The sequence below is a fragment of the Penicillium odoratum genome, assembly GCF_028828045.1.
Source record: "Penicillium odoratum strain IBT 22623 chromosome Unknown utg000002l_segment0_segment0, whole genome shotgun sequence".
Taxonomy (NCBI): Eukaryota; Fungi; Ascomycota; class Eurotiomycetes; order Eurotiales; family Aspergillaceae; genus Penicillium; species Penicillium odoratum.
This window is the reverse complement of record NW_026643144.1, coordinates 2734856-2751285: the sequence shown is the minus strand read 5'-3', so window position 1 is coordinate 2751285 and position 16430 is coordinate 2734856. Positions and strand designations below refer to the sequence as shown.

The following is a 16430-nucleotide window of genomic DNA, read 5'->3' as shown; positions in this document are numbered from 1 at the left end:
CATGAACGCCCAGTTCAAACAGCAAGTGTCTGATTCTCAATACTGCACCGGCTAATGATGTCTAGTACGGCCGCTGGATGCTTTATCCGTGATCTGACCTATCATGTTCTTATTTATCGAAAATGCTAATACGCCGTGCTAGCCTCTACCGTCACTAGCCACCTGATAAAGTTGCATCATCTGAAACGAGCTGAGGCAAGCCAAGTTCAGCAGCGCATTTTAACCGATGATCGGTGGGTTGGCTGCTTTGTCTGGATCGATTATGGTTTTGCCTATCCTGTTAAGAATCTATGGAGCTCGCATTCGGACCTGGAGTCGTTTTTCAAGTTAGACAAGTTAAAACAGAGAGCATATATAGAACGAAAATCTATATGAATGAGTTGAATATGTCGTCATTTGAAATTGAATATCTATGGTTTTCCCAATGCAATAGCCAGGGGTATCTCGAAATGCCTTAGCAAGATATGAAAGAACGGGGTTAATTTGGAACCACAGTTCCAAAGGAAATGAAAGGACGCCAAGGAATGAAGCTAGTGGGATATCAAAGAAATGTTTAGCAAGGTAAAGAAAAAAACTCCTCGCCCAATGCGTCGTTTCGGCATCGTCTCAAAATCTAAATGAAGAGTAAAGGCAAAAATATGAAAGTGAAAATCGAATTCAAGGTTACAACTTGTGCATCTCAGTTGCTGCCGCGCATCTCGTGAAGGGCGATGGCGCGACGAGCAACAACTTCTTCTCGGCGTACCATGTTGCGCAGCGCCTCGCTTGCTTGAATCAGTCCATCGATGCTGATGGCGTGGTTGGTCATTTGGTGATTGATGTAGGTGTATAGGGCAGCAGGAGTCGAGCAGGTAGTGAGTAGCTGTGGCTCATTGAGCTTCAGCAGTGCCAAGGCGACCTGGAACAGGAACGTGCTACCTCCCCCACTACCTGAGGCAAGTTCTTCGGGTGTCGGAGCAGCCTTTTCATTTCCATCCTTGACACCACTGGGAGTAAAAGAGCTCGTCACGTTAAGACAGAGAACTACATCCCAGACACGGTACAGAGCTTCCGCAGAGAGACAGTCCGTAAACACAGACAAGAACCATTGGAAAGTCAGTGCTTCCAATTCGATGCCCAGATTCTCCAGGTGATCTGAGAGCTTAGGCAACAGTTCAGAAATGTACTGCCGCAACACAACTTGATCCGCACGAGACGCCAGTAGACCGTGATCATAGTAATGCTGGGGGAGAATGATCTCGATCATCGATACCAATATCCAGAATGCATCTTCAGCCGTAGGCATTATAAGCAAAAGGGATGCGGCAATAAGATTCATACCCTGACAGTACCCGACCTCGGCATTGCGGCGTGAGTATGCTAAAAGGACCTCCTTGAGTTTAGCGACCCCAGGCCCTTTACGGAAGAAGACGTTGTCCGTTAAGGTGCGCCGAATATCCATGTCGATTTGAGCCACAACTGACGAGTCTGGCTCAATCCCCCCGACACCGCGGACAAGATCATCGTAATATCCTGGAATGCGCATAGCAGAGGCCCCACTGCATTCAGACCACACTTTGGCCCGAAGAGCGACAGGAATACCACCAAGAACAAGCATACGGAGTTCGCGCCACTTAGCTCGTCCGACCTTGCCTTTATTTCCCAGGCCGGCAATCCCGACAAGCTCACCATCGGTGAGAGTTGCCTCTGGTGTGTCGACTGTTGTGGCGGTTCGATCAGAGGATGCTGCGGCTGCGGCTTCGCCTGCCTTTCGACGCTCCGCGCGGACTTTGCGCAGGAATTCATTCCACCGTACAGTACGGTCTCGTTGCAGTGTATCATGGAGGTCGGTGAGCTGCTCCAACAATAATTTAACAGGCTCGGTCTCAGCAGGACCGGCCCTGCTCATAGACAGCGTCGCAGGGTCATTGGAAACAGTTCCAGCAAACTCGGGACGATCAGCAGTGACAGCTGAGGTGCTTGCAGATGGCCGTGGACTGGGGTTCACCGACAAGCCTTTATCAGTTGAGACGGAAGCACTGTGCAGACGACCTTCTGCTGCATCAGTCAAAGAAACAATCGGAGCGGCTGAAGGCGTATGAGAGAGAAGTTCTGTTGGGCGAGATGGGATTTTCAGGTAGTCCTGCCACCGGCGCAGTCCGACCGATCCACTGTCAGGGTCATCAGGGGAGAATGTGGGAGAGGTCGGGATTTTGGTGGATTCGGATTTTCGGTTGCGAAGATCATCATCCTCGTCCGATGAATCACTGCGAAGGTTGCCGAGTGTCTCAGCAATGCTCAAGGTAGGTTTGGTGGGCTTTGCCGTGGTAGCTTCTCTTTGGCGTCGCTTTCGACGCTGGTCATAGATAAACCCAAATCTGTCCGTGAGAAATTCGCCAGACTGAGATTTATTGTAAATAGGCGCTAGGGTAGGAGGTCGGGATTCCATGGGCAGAATGGCATCCATCTCGACGGGGCCGAGATTGGTCGAGTTCCCTGCACCATCGGGTGTTGCACTTTGTGATACAGTTCCGGACGCGACGCTTCTTCGTGCGTTTGGAGGAGTCAGCTTGCTGATGCTATTCCCCCCACCATTAGATCTAACTGATGGAACATTGGTATTGCTGTTGATTCGCTTTAACGCGGCAACTGCAGTCATTCCTCCCTTGGAATGGGCAAAAGGCACATTCTGCTCTGACGAAGGCTTCGTACGGCTGCCTTCGGAGTCGCTGTTGTCCTTTGCTTGCGAATTGCCGGCGAACAGTTTCACCGTCCACGAGCCGATAGAACGGGAAGACTTGCGCGAATGAATGCTGGCATCGTCACCGTTTGTAGAGGCACTGACAATGCGCTTTCCAGTAGCATCGCTCACCGCAGACCCGGGAGGCTGGAATAATTGATCATCAAGCCCTTTGCGTCGCAGTGTAGGGTTACTTGGCGCTCGAAAGCCCCCAGTGTTGTTTTCTTCGTCCACTTCTATCATGTCGCCCATGATGCTGCTAGCCCGGCTCGTATTCCGGCTGGCGTTGGTTGAACCAAACAAGTACTCTTGCCACCCACGAAGAGACCCTTGTCGTTTTCGGTTGGGACCCAGCTCATTTGGACGGGCTTCACTCTCAGACCGTTGCGCACGAATGGTAGCCTGGTATTCAGATGGCATTGGCGTGGCCTCATCCACCTGGGACCCTACCGCATCTGTCATAGCTTGAGACATGAGTCCATTCAGCCCTGATGATTGCTGGGAGCTCTGATCCCCGCTGTGACTGCTTTCTGCATCCGAGATGCGATCGTCTAGTGAGTTTTCCGATTGATACAGACGACGTTCAATGTCCTGGTTGGATACTGACACTTCACGAAGCATGCGTTTCAACTCCCGCTCCCTGGCATCAGCGCGCTGTCTCAGAGCCGAGATCTCGGCATCCCGTTGAGCTAGATCGCGAGCGAACTGTCTCACTATTTTCACGGCTCCAATATTCGCGATTAATCTCTCTATGGGTGCATCGTCCGCCAAATGAAGGGCACCGGGGATATCGTGCGTTGGAACCGAATCGTCAAACAGAGCTGCACGGCCTGCGTGAGTTACCCCAGTTGTCAACTTTGCCAACGTTGCCTTGCGTCCGCGACCTGTATCGTGTGGCTTGTCTCCGTCATCGCCCTCCATCAAGGTGTTCGTCAAGCCTCGTGTCAAGGTGGGGGAGCGGTCGGGTGGAGAAAGTGAGGGAAAAGACGTGAGGTCGGTCGTTGTATTCGAGGAAGTTGAGTGTCGTTTGTGTGCTTGAGGACGTAATGTTCTAGCCCTTTGGCTTCTGCTGGACCCAGAAGAAGCCAGGGACGAGGAGCGTCGTGGGAGAGAATCGGGCTCCGCCATGACTCAACGACTGGTGAATGGCATAGAAGTCGGAATGGGCAGTAGCGACCTTCATGAATGCTTGCTAGAGGTCCAAAAATAACAAATGAGTAGCAATAATTTGGCCCGTAAGCGCAGCCCCTGGTCTTGAACTTCTTCAAAGGTCCTTAATGTTTTTTCGTGGTCTTTGTTGCGCGCCCTTGGCGATCATGCGCGATCTGTGTGGATCTATGGAATGCAGGGCTATCAACCGCAAGCTTGTAGCGACCAACAAAAACTATGACGGTAAATTGTGACCTGGTGGAAGGCGTTGAAAAAATTAGAAAAAAACAAAAGCCCCCAAAGCTCTTCACGGCAGGCCTCCCTGTGCCTAAAACACGCCCGGGCACATGACGTTATTGGTCACGTGATATATGAGTTATCTAATTGGTCACGTGGTGTCGGTTGACCTGGGCCTCGGCTTCTCCGCATTAACCGAGTGGGGAAAGCTGCTCGCCTGCTATTTATTGTCCCTGCATCGATCACCCTTTTTGGATTGAATTTTCATATTTTTCAATCTGATCAATTTAGTTGGCTCTCAATATTTCATTATGTCTGCCGCAGCACGACAACGTCTTCAGGCTTTAAGCCAACACCTTGTGGAGGGCATTCCAGATGAGGGGACTTTTGAGGGAATACCCCGGATTCGACATGTTGCTTCAGACTCGGCTGGTCCGTACGTGATACTGTCTTTCTCTTTATGCAAATATAGAGTGCATAGCGTACCGTGCTTCAATTTCGAATATCTAAATCTAACTACTACATGCACATATAGTCGAACAAAGGACAAGGTAGTGATCGTAACCGGTATGATTATCCGACCATCCACTCATTGGAACACTCCAACTAACCACTCAACAGGTGCCAACTCTCCAAATGGTATTGGCCGGGCTAGTGCACACCAATTCGCCAATAATGGTGCCAAAGCAGTCTATATCTGCGATTACAGCGACACCCACCTCGCAACCCATAAGCTGGAAATGGAATCTCTCTACCCTGAAGTAGACGTGCATGTACGACAGTTCGATGCAGCGGATGAAAAGGCTCTGGTAGCCGTCATCGACGAGGTGATAGCTAAATATGGTCGCTTGGATATTTTTTTCGCAAACGCTGGCGTCGTGGGACAACCAAAAATGTTTACAGATATTGACGGCGATGGGTTCATGAACACCATGAAGACCAATGCTCTTGGGTATGCAAGATCAAAAATAACCATTCCATCCACAAAACTAACTTCCTGGTAGTGTTTTCCTTGCCGCCAAGCATGCTGCCCCGGCAATGAAAGTCACTTCCGCGTCGAAGCCACACCCGAGCGGTTCGATTATTTGCACCGCATCAGTCGCTGGGTTGCGATCCAACGCCGGATCCACCGATTACTCCGCCTCTAAGGCTGCAGTCATTTCCATCGCACAAACATGCTCGTTCCAACTTGCTGGTACCGGGATTCGGATCAATGCCATCTGTCCCGGTCTGATCGAGACAGGTATGACACAAAGTGTCTTTGACCATGCACGGAAACGTGGTACAGAGCGCAAGATTGGGCAGCTGAATCCCACACAGCGTGGTGCAGTTGCCGACGAGGTTGCACGCGTGGCACTGTTCCTTGGCAGTGACGAGAGCAGCTACGTGAATGGGCAGGCATGGGCTGTGTGTGGTGGGTTGAGTGCTGGACACCCTTTTGTTCCTGGAAAGCTAGCATAAATCGCAAATTGCATGTCTTCCTTACTCTCCAAGTCATTTCATACTATACACATAAAAGCAAGAACTATGAACTCAAAGTTTCAGGCCTGAAATATCATCAACATTGCTATGCCTATCCCACTAGGCGATGGCAGTTGTCAAGTTTGATTCCTTTGGTGTTATCAATATCTTGAGATGCCGGTCTCTTTGGTTGAGAAGCTCTTGAAATGCCTCATCGGTGTGTTCTAGAGATATTCGCGCAGTGACCATCTGTGCAATGAAGGGATATTTCCCTGTTCAAAATTTTAGGAAGTAAGTATGATCCACAAACTTGATAAGGTCTGCCGAAAAATACAAGATATTGGAGTAGACATACCTTGAGACATGAGATAAACAGCTTGTTGGAAATCGCCGGCACTGTAGGCCATGGATGAACGACACGTTATCTCTTTTCTGAAAAATTCCATGAACGGAATAGTTATCTGCGTCCGAGTTGTCAGTTTCAGAAGCTTCATCGAACTCATGGATGACTCTACCGACATTTGCACCCCAAAATGCCACATTGATGTAAGTTGCCTGGGGGCGCAGAGTTGCCATCGCTGTTGCAGCAGACTGAGTCACCCCAGCGCAATCAAAGGCGATATCAAACCCCTCGCCTTGAGTGAGCTCCTGGGAAAACTTCCCAACGTCGTCCTTTTCTGGTGATACAACATGAACACCGAGGGTCTTCAGCCCATTCCGCCTTAGTTCTGTGGGCTCACTGACTATGATTCGGTCAGGGTCAGCCCCAAAAGCAAGCAAATTCAGTAGCACTGCGTATCCAACTGGGCCACCTCCAATCACCACGATTGTCTGCTGCGGCCAATTTTCATCAGGCAATTCAGCCTTTCGCATGGCATGGAGACCAACCGCCAGAGGCTCAGCCAGTGCTGCATCTTTGAACGCAATGTTGTCAGGTAGTTTGAGTAATTTAGATTCCTCAACTGTGACAAGCTCATTAAGGCTACCACCACCTTTCCCGCTTGGAAATCTGATGAATGATAGCTTTGGGCATTGTGGACCCCAGCCATTCAAACAACAGAAGCATGTTTCACACGTTTGGGTTGGATCAACAATAACTTTGTCACCAATCTTCAGACTTGATCCTTTCACCACATCCTTCACAGTTCCACAGAACTCATGATCCATAACGAAAGATTCCATAGCGCGATGGGAGTTTAATTAAAAAGATATTAGCTGACACAACTTGATTCTCAGGTGGCTTTGAAATCTCATACTATATGTATATAGACGTAGGTCACTCCCACAAATCCCACACCATTCGACGTCGACAAGCACGCTTGTTTCAGAGTCATTGAGCTGGGGTGTCTCAATCTGTTCCACTCGCAAATCCCTGGGCCCGTAAAATTTAACAGCTCGCATTATTAGCACGAACAACACAAAATTGGCCAAACGTAGATGGACGAAGTAGTATTTGCCGCAGGAAGATAAATTCAGGCCAGCCTTGTAATCAATATTCCATGGAGTAATATCTATGTTCGCAGTGATCGGAATGGTCACTGGGATATACCCGGAGAAGACAGAAAATAGACGGAATTCGATATTCCCAGCAGATAAAGTCGTTTCTGAAAAAAGGCTCTCCACTAATTTTGTACCTTAGTCCTTCGGGATAAAGTGACAACTTGTCCAGGAAACGGAAGTAGCCCTGAAGAATGGAATCCCGGTGACCACCTTGTCTTGGGCGGAAGTCTTAAGAAAGGCAGATGGGAGAATTACCATACATTTGCGTAGCCCTCGATGTTTAGTACTTCCTTTCGGGAACACCTGATTATTCGAGGCTATAACATTGTCGTATTGTGCAAAGAATTTGGTCTGTTGGAATGGAAAAACATCAAAATACTCAGCTTTGACCCCGAAGGAAACTTTAGGAATTGGTATATGTCTTTAATTTTGTCTTAGATTAGAAGAAATTCAACGGTTATGTTCGAACATTCAATGCTCGGAGTTTTGAATGCAATTGAAGCTTCTACTCCCGATGGTTGAAGAACAGACAAAATATTGAAGGCATGCGCTCTCGGAGCCGCCAATTAATGATCTGAATGTGAGTATTCTGGACCTAACATCTCGCTGATATTGGGACTTCGAATACTCCATCTAATAAACTCTCTGCGATGTATTTGACTCAAACCGGAATTCCCGATTACAGCACTTGATCTGATATCCTACACCCTAGTCAAGTAAAAATAATAATTCCCAGCCCCAGGCATCAACTGCGTATCCATCACTCCTGCAACCATGGAGTCATTCACTTTCCGAAGATGATCAATAATGGGTTGCTTATTGTGAATCATGGCCGAGGACACGATTCCGTTGTACTTAATTTCACGGACCGACATATATTGAGGTTAATATGAGTTTTTGTAAACATTTCCAGGTCAATTTACTTACACGCGCGCCACCAATATCTTCTCTCCATACTCTGTTCCCTCTTTCATCAAAGTCCATCATTGGTTTGATATCATCTACAGAGACGAAGGTTTTCCCTGCCCATCTGGTTTCCTTGTTGGCTTCAACTCCAGGGTGACCGGTATCCAAGTCGGCTCCCCGCCACTCGCCAAGTAACGAGTCGGGATGCACAGGTGGAAGATCGTTGACTATGGCCGCAACTTCGTCTTAGGTGATCTTGCCCTTTTTCTGGGTGAACACTACCCATTGATCACTAGCACTGTGTATTACATATATCAGCGCCTCATTTAACACTCACGTCAGAGCTAGCATTTATTGTGAGGGAACTTGCCTGGAAGCCATGTTTCGTATTAATATGCTCAATGATGTCTGTGCGGAAAAGTACAATAGAGCTTGTTATCGAAATAGCTATCAGTTCCCAAGTTCACCACCTGGTTCATACCTAAAAGAATAATACCAAATTTCACAGTGAGTGGATACACTGACTCAGATGTAGGCGACAGCTATTATGCAACCTATTATATGTATGTTATACTCAAAGTAAAGGTTAAGGAAGAATGTCGGAAATCCTCGGAATTCGTTCACTGCAGCCTTCTGTTTTCAAATTTTCCAACCTTGGAACTTCCAAGGTTTCCGGAAGTTTTAAAATATTTTACTGATACTGGATTTCCATCTACTGTTCTTACCCCACATTCTTCCCCGAAAAATATATCTAAATATATGCACAGTCAATTATCTCTGGGCAGAGTGTGACCCAAATTACCATACAAAAGTATACAACTCACGGACTATTGTTCCGCTAAGCTCGACTCGTTACCAGTCATTTATCATGGTACGTGCCCAAGATCCCCCTATCTTTGCTGCAAGTCTACGACTTATAAGGCTACTGTCCAGTTGTCCAAAACGTTTTCACCCGGCATTGCCTTTATTACTGGCGGGGCACGTGGATTAGGAAGTGCTGTTGCAGCCTCATTCGCTAAGGCAGGTGCTAGAGGCATTGCCCTTGTGGATATTCAATCTCAAGAAGTTTTCGCTGAAGCAGCAAAAGAGGTGGAGAGTCACGGTGCAGAAGTAAATTTTCGAAACTTTACAAGGAAGTGGAAGAGCAATAGCGTACTAACTCCCTTACCATCTCCAGTGTCTGACGATTAGTGCCGATGTAACTAAGGAAGAGGAAGTAAAGAATGCGATCTCACAGGCCGTGGCCAAGTTTGGGCGGATTGACTATGCAGCGTACATCTTGACCTTTCATATACATCTTCTTCCTCTTTGATTTCCTTTTTTAATTCTCCATAACATGGTCTAATATATACTGACATTGATTACAGGAATTTTGCTGGCATTGGTGGCTCCAGGGCTCCGATTGCAGACGGTGATGTGGAAAACTTCAAGCAGGTCATAGAAGTCAACGTGGTTGGCACATTCCTCTGCACGAAATATCAAATGAAGCAGATGCAATTACAGGAGTCCATCATAGTGTAAGTACACTTTTCTAACGAAGAGCAACCCAATGATGTCTCACACCTGAGCAGGGAAGCAGGAAGAATTCCCCAGCGCGGTTCGATCGTAAACTGTGCTTCAGTAAATTCAATTGTGGCATCCGCTTACTCTGCCGCATATACGACCTCAAAGCATGCAGTGGCTGGACTGACCAAAGTGGTAAGTCATTTTGTCGACATATGCCATACCACCTTTCAATTTGAGGCAAACAATAACACGTCAATTTCAGGCTGCACTAGAGGGTCGCAAAACCGACATCCGGGTGAATGCTATTTCTCCAGGCTTCATTTACACTAAGCTCATTGAAATTGGACTGGCATCTAAAGGGGAATCAGCGGCGGCCAAATGGAAGGAGTTCGAAAATCGGCAGGGGCGAGTCGCCGCAGTTGAGGAAATTGGAGATGCAGTAGTCCTGATGAGCTCACCGGCAATGAGTCTTTTGAACGCTCATAATTTAATGGTTGACAAGTAAGTGGATCTGTCAGAGTCTTTTCAACTTGCACTTACCAAGAGCTGTAGTGGTTTTACCGTCAATGAGCAGGCTGATTGAAGAAATATCATACTCAGCTTCTTGAGAGGGGATAACGTCGCTAGGTCGGTATATTCATAATGCTACTTTCACTTAAATATCAAGCCGTTGTATACCAATACCAAAAGTAATGGCCTTTTTCAAGTAAATCTGCTCATGATTGAGATTGCTCAAGCGGTTAATAGGAAAGGACGTACTTTACACCTTCTAGCCACTGTATTGATGATGCATTTCTGGACATGGAGCTGTGCAAAGAGCTACCTGAATATACACGGAAACTTACTTTGCTATGGCAAAAGCACAAGAAAGCAGTGTACCGGCACTGGGAAGGATTGCTGCCTACTATGCTGCATGGCGACTCCCACCTTGGCAACGTGCTTGAATACCCAGGCGGCACAGCGGAATGCTTTGATTGGCAATGTGTGTTACGAGGCAACGGCTATCGTGACCTGGCGTATTTCGTGATAACGGCTCTCAGCCTTGAAGATCGCCGGGCCCATGAAAGGCTCATCTTCGAAACTTACACCGATACCATGAAACAAAATGGCATTGATGTGTACCAGGAGCGGGCCTGGAAGGACTGCTGCCTGTTTGCTTTGGACAGCCTGGACGCTACCATAGCATCCTTCACCAATTGTTTGTACGGACACTCAATCAAAGTCTTTAAGGATCAGCTTCAGACCTTTTCAGATGCAGCCCAGGAGAATGACATAATCTCGCTACTTTTGAATATTGTACAGAACGACAAGGCACAAAACAGCTAGTGCCTTAAGCCGGCCATCACAAAGGGAATGAAATCATGATCAAATAAAAAACCATTTTGGAAATTTGTGTTCCAAGTTTGGCACTATGGTGGCAAGTCAAAGAAATTTTGAGTTCAGGTCAACGAAGTAAACTAGCGCAGAGAGGAACTCGCCCAAAAAGGAAGTATATGTACATGTAGCTCGACATACTGATCTGGATGTGGTAATAGTTGGCGTGAGGATTCAGGACTTAACAGTTTCCGGAACTAGAAACTATCAATGCTCTGAAATGGCCTATGGCCTGACTTGTGGCATTAATGGAATCCGATTTAGAACCTGAATATGAACAGCAAAGCTCTCAAAAATCTCCATCGCCGGGTCGTCGGTGGCTAGTGTAGAAATTGTAGCTTCTTTTCATTTTCATTATTTGTTCATGGCGTGGAAATCTCTGAGGTCTCAAAACTCACTTCGAGATGGACGTATCAGTACTAGGATCTTACTTCAATCACACTAGTACAACCAATTAGAATCCATTTTTAAATACAGCAGGGATGGAAATTTCCCCTCAAGCAATCGAATAAGTCCAGTTCTCCGACTGTAGACAAAAGGGAAAAAAGAATGTGGAACAACACAGATTAGGAAAACCCAAGACTCCATCTGCAAGGGATGACGGGACTATGTATCACCCACAGACAGAGAAACGGTAAGTACAGCAGAGTGAAGCGCCTTCTCCGCGCAAAGTCTATCAACGACGTAGCGGAGAAAGGGCAGGAAACTAGCAGAAAACAGGAAAAAGAAAACAGAAAACTTTCAAGTCGGTCCATCTCAGAAGGGCACGACGGTAGAGGTAGATATAGGTGGTAGCAGATTCCCAGGAAGATGGTGTATGAGAAGGGGAAGGGGAAGAGGGATGGATGGGGAAGAAATGGTCAGATTCTCTGGGAAACAAGAAACAAATTTCAAGACGGACAAGAATTGACGAGGATGGTATAAGGGAGTATCATAGGACACGACGAAGCGAAATTGGAAAAGAAAAAAAATGAAGAATTCAAGACTACGCCATAACCAATTGAGCGTGTCGGTCACGGAAATACGACGCCATATTGCAGAAGAATGAAAGAATAAAAGGCAAGATCGTCTCAGTCAAGCGTTGCATCATCCTAGACTTGGGCCAGTCTACGAGATCACACGGGCAGTCTGGGGCCGCATGATGTCTTCACTGGCCTGCTTGGACAATGTGCCTGTCTCAGTCCGGTCATCCATACCGTCGGTCTCGTGGGTGTGCTCATCGTCATCCTCCACGATGCGGGTCGGGATATCGCCGGGACCATACTGCTGGCTTGATCGCTCGGGGAAAGTTGAGCTGCTGACCATGGACATGGAGGTGCTGGAGCGGTTGTGGACCAGGTCGGGGGTGGGAGGAATGCTCGAGTGGCGGTTGTCAGGGTGGAGCGAGTTGTGGTCAACGTCGCTGATTTCGCTAGTGGCGCGGGTAGTGCGACCATCTTCGCTCTCGTAGTCGGAGCGTTCGTGGGTCTGGGAGATGATGGATTCCTCGTCCGCGGCGTCCTGGGCGAGGTGGAGGCCTTCGACGGCAGCAGCACATTGGTCGCTGATGCTGCGGATAATGTCTGCAATGGCATCTGTCTTGTCGCGGAGGTATCGGTCCGCAACATCTGTGATGCTGAGACGGGCAAGGGACTTGTGATCCTTGTTGAGGTTCAGCAGGGACTGCTCCAGCGCGGGGCTCATTTGATTTACCGAAGACTTTCGACCGATATTCCTGCTCGACTTCTTCCCCACCACGCTCCTCTCGCTCTTGTTGTCCGCGGGCTCTTCGGGCGCATCTTCGTAGCCCTGCTCGATAATCTCAGTAATTTCCGCGGAATTGCCCATGGAGCGGACGATGTGATCCATGTGGTGGCTCTGGCCGCTGATGAGGCTGCGCAGGTGCACAACCACGCGGTGGGCATCGTCACGCTGGCGAGAGAGTGTAGCGTTAGCATGCGTCAGTCCAGAGATCTGCTTCTGGTTGCGCTTGCGCTCACGCTCCAGCTCCTCGGCAATCTCTTGCTGCAGAACCAGAGCCTCCAGGGCATCATCGCGCTGCTTCTCAGTACCAGACAGGCGGAGAGTCAGACGAGCAACATCATCCTTCTGCTGGTCAATGAGACCAGTGAGGCGACGGTTCTCGCGCTTGTGGTTCTCAATCTTAACCTTGAGCTCAGAGGTCTCCTTGGTCAGCTGCTCAGCAAAGGCCTGGAACTTGAGGAACTGCTGCTTCCAGGTCTCGAGCTCCTCGACAAGGAAGTTGTTGCGCTTGGTGACCTTGCTGAGCTCGGTGTCCATGCGTCCCTTGAGGTTGATGAAGTCCTGCCAGGCCTCCATGGCATCCCGGGAGTACTGATTGCGCTCACGAACAATCTCGTTCAGGTGACGCATCGAGACCTTGGTCATAAGGGGCTTCTTGACAGCGCCACCGAAGATGGCCTTCATACCAGTGTTGCGACCGAGCTTCTCGCAGACGTGGTCCATGACTCCCATGACAGCATCCTGGTTCCACCAGTTGGGGTCCTGAACGCTCTCAACCTCGCCGCGCATGACGATAATCTGACCAGCAGGGATCAACTTGCCGCCAGCGTAAGCCGAACGCAGATGAGCGGGGACACCAGAGGGCGAGACATCCCCGTTCAGGGACTGGGTCAATCGGGTGATGAACTTGGTCCGCTGGCCCTGGTTGAGGACGTTGGGTGGGCTGGAAGTCAGAACGAAGTTGCGGTCGAGATCCACAACCAGCGCATCGGAGGGAGCATTGAATAGAGTACGGCACTCAGCGGTGATACCCAGGATGTAAGGACCTGGTTCCTGAACAAGCTCCTTGACATGGCGAGCGTGCACCACAGGCACGTAAAGACCGCTCCACTCGTACACGCGAACACAGTAACGGATAGTCTCAGCGGCCACAGTCAACATAGCCGGGTAGTGGCTGACAAAAATGATACGGCGGGTGGGCGAAACGGCGGCCTCGATAACACCGACGATGTTGGGGATTGAAAGACAATTAAAGAGCGGCCACATGGCGAAGTTCTGGAAGCCGGTTGGCGAGGATGGGAATTGGTAACACAGGGCATAATCCTTCATATCAATGCGAACCAAGTCGTTCAGACGAGGAGCTGGGAAGCTGAGAATCCGAGAGACTTCCTCGGCGTGGAACAAGTTTGTGGCCTTGTTCCAATGAATCCACATACCCCGGAGGTAGTCACCTAGCAGGTCATACAACGGATATCGGGACAGGAAACTCAAGCAATAGGGGATCCAGTAGGTCTCATCAGGGTTGTCATAAAAGTCGGGCTCGGTTTTCTTGCGCAATTCGCGGATGGTCTCAGCCCGCTTCTCATCAGCACGGGACCAGACGCGCAGCGCGATACCGTACAGAGTGTGAGAAGAATCTTGTTGCAAAACGAAAGCGTGGTGGGCACAGTGAGGCTGGCTCTTGCCTGTGCAGATTTCGACATCGTGAGGGAAACAAGCCTAGAAGACACCAGTTAGTCTATATGCTTTCCTCCTATACCATTCTCCTCTTTGATATATCTTACCCGCATGGCAGCGTGCAGGGCGCGAGCAATCTCATTGTCCTGCTCTAATCTGGGGCTACTGCCCAGAATCTCGGGAAGCCAGAATTGGCCAACGGCGCCTTTCATGTGGCCAATCTTTCCCTGATCTGGGGGAGGAGCCTTGACCCATTGCGATGGCTCACGGCCAACACCACAGACCATATAGGCGTGGGTCAAAGTTTTGGGTGTCCGCTGAGCGGGCTTCATGTTGAGACTTGAAGGAATGGGTTGGGTGATACGGGAGTGTAGCGATGATGTGCGACTGGGGACGACCAGCGAATTTTCCCCCTCTCCACGAGTCGACGGGCGGTCTCGAGTCGACGGCCGCACAAAAGACGAATGTTCTCTCAGAGATGCTCCCATTATGGCGATGATATGTATAAAGTCCCCGTGTCGAAAGTCGAGGTACTTACACTATCTGTGCCGGAGTATAAGAGAGAAAAAAAAACGGGGGGTTGACAAGGAAAGACCAAAGATTTGGAGTCGAATGATAGGTCACAAAAAGAGTGTTGATCAGAGTCGATATGAGGTACCCCAAGCCATGTGTGAAGGGCGTACAACGAAGAATGTTCTACACACCTAAACCAAAGAAGCCGGAGAAAGGGTTTAGGGGGGGAAGAATAGGAGAAGAAGCTGAGACCGAAGCTAAAGCCAAAAGGGGTTCGTCCGAAGCCAGTCACGAACCACTGGAACCACTCGCGTGCGCCGGTTTGGATCCACCTTCGAATCCGTTAATTAAAAAGCGGAGATTCTGAAATTGGAGCTGTTCCTGGTTCCTGGTTAGGGGGGAAGAGAGTTATAAGAATAAATTGACCTGTTTTCTTATGAGTTGAAAGGCAAGCTGAAGGGATTCATGCAATATGCGGTGTATATGTAAGAGTACCCTGCGTCTAGGTCTGGGAACAATTTCACTGGAGTTACAATCCATCAGACTGGAACCTCCTTTCTGCTCAAGTTGCTGAATACTACACTGAATGTGATATGTATGTCTGCTCAATACATCCTGCAGCTGCAGCGTTTCGAACCCATTGACCGCTGCTTTTTTAACCTTCTTTTTTATCCAAAACACCACATTGAAAAGTTGATGGATCACGCCCAAATAGAACAATTAACAACTCACCTTTATCCTCCTTTTACCCACTTTGGAAGATTCGAAAATTTAACTTGTGCGACTGACTGTCTCGCCTGCGCCCTGCGAGGAGAAAGAGCCGGGGACAAAGCACATTATGGAAGGATTCAGTACAAATACACCTCCAATACCAACGAATACTAAAATATAATACTCAAATACTATGTAAGTTCCCGATCGGTCTAACAAGATCGACGAAGCGAAACACTTGATACAGTACAGTACGCACCCGTGGGTACTTTGTCTTTTGCTTTTTATTTCTGTCTGTGTCCTGATATCCAAAGCCAATTATCAACGCCTTGAATTACGTGCATCTTATAATACTCCGACTCCGAGACAAAGCCTAGTTACTGAACCCTCTTTTTCCCCTCTTTGTCAGCCCTCCAATATTGACGAAATTTACCGAGCCGGAAGTCGAAACGGAGATCTCCATCGGCCCAATCGTCTCAATCCGTGCTGGTGGACAACCTTGTCTGAATTGGCGTCTGTCATTCGCGTGCAAACCTTGGTACACGGGACGCAGCTCCAGTTAGTGGGGAACTGACCGATTTAGAATTCTGAGTGGAGGGAAAATTTTTAATTAAAAATACAGTACATGGAAAATTGAAATAAAATCATCCTACAGATTCTACCACAGCAACAAGGATTATGGATCTTGACCATGTCGTCGGGTCGAATTGAGGTCAACAGAGTAAGCCGTAATCCATTCGATGTACGGAGTACTCCGTACACATGGGTACAGTAGTTAAAGCACACTCTATTCCGTACACTACTAGTAGTTGCTTCATACTCCATCGAACAAGAGTACTCCGTAAGAGAAAGAACCGAGTCCTCGTACCTGCATCAACCCATAGCCAGGGCTGGTACTTACAGTACACAGATCCTGTCTAGACTAATTTCAGTC

At 48.5% G+C, this 16430-nt stretch overlaps 6 protein-coding genes across 6 annotated transcripts; 2 read left to right on the top strand and 4 right to left on the bottom strand.

Moving 5' to 3' along the window:
* Nucleotides 1-679: 679 nt before the first annotated feature.
* On the bottom strand, nt 680-3847 carry N7520_003042 (TBC domain-containing protein; the record flags this gene model as incomplete). The annotated part of the gene is made up of 1 exon (XM_057136977.1): nt 680-3847. The coding sequence occupies one exon, from the start codon at nt 3845-3847 to the stop codon at nt 680-682; it is 3168 nt and encodes a 1055-aa protein (XP_056999663.1).
* Nucleotides 3848-4416: 569 nt separating this feature from the next.
* Nucleotides 4417-5566, top strand: N7520_003041 (SDR family NAD(P)-dependent oxidoreductase; the record flags this gene model as incomplete). The annotated part of the gene is made up of 4 exons (XM_057136976.1): nt 4417-4541; nt 4641-4672; nt 4727-5057; nt 5110-5566. The coding sequence occupies 4 exons, from the start codon at nt 4417-4419 to the stop codon at nt 5564-5566; spliced, it is 945 nt and encodes a 314-aa protein (XP_056999662.1).
* Nucleotides 5567-5686: 120 nt separating this feature from the next.
* On the bottom strand, nt 5687-6748 carry N7520_003040 (uncharacterized protein; the record flags this gene model as incomplete). Its single annotated transcript, XM_057136975.1, has 3 exons — nt 5687-5790; nt 5922-6027; nt 6086-6748. 3 exons carry the CDS (start codon nt 6746-6748, stop codon nt 5687-5689), a joined length of 873 nt encoding a protein of 290 aa, XP_056999661.1.
* Nucleotides 6749-7767: 1019 nt separating this feature from the next.
* On the bottom strand, nt 7768-8215 carry N7520_003039 (uncharacterized protein; the record flags this gene model as incomplete). Its single annotated transcript, XM_057136974.1, has 2 exons — nt 7768-7920; nt 7994-8215. Coding segments are annotated over 2 exons (375 nt in total), but the record flags the coding sequence as incomplete, so codon positions are not given.
* A 625-nt stretch (nt 8216-8840) lies between these two features.
* On the top strand, nt 8841-10804 carry N7520_003038 (uncharacterized protein; the record flags this gene model as incomplete). Its single annotated transcript, XM_057136973.1, has 7 exons — nt 8841-8843; nt 8906-9082; nt 9150-9244; nt 9340-9489; nt 9544-9670; nt 9741-9979; nt 10252-10804. 7 exons carry the CDS (start codon nt 8841-8843, stop codon nt 10802-10804), a joined length of 1344 nt encoding a protein of 447 aa, XP_056999659.1.
* A 1155-nt stretch (nt 10805-11959) lies between these two features.
* On the bottom strand, nt 11960-14760 carry N7520_003037 (DENN (AEX-3) domain protein; the record flags this gene model as incomplete). The annotated part of the gene is made up of 2 exons (XM_057136972.1): nt 11960-14314; nt 14380-14760. 2 exons carry the CDS (start codon nt 14758-14760, stop codon nt 11960-11962), a joined length of 2736 nt encoding a protein of 911 aa, XP_056999658.1.
* Between the last annotated feature and the right edge of the window lie 1670 nt (nt 14761-16430).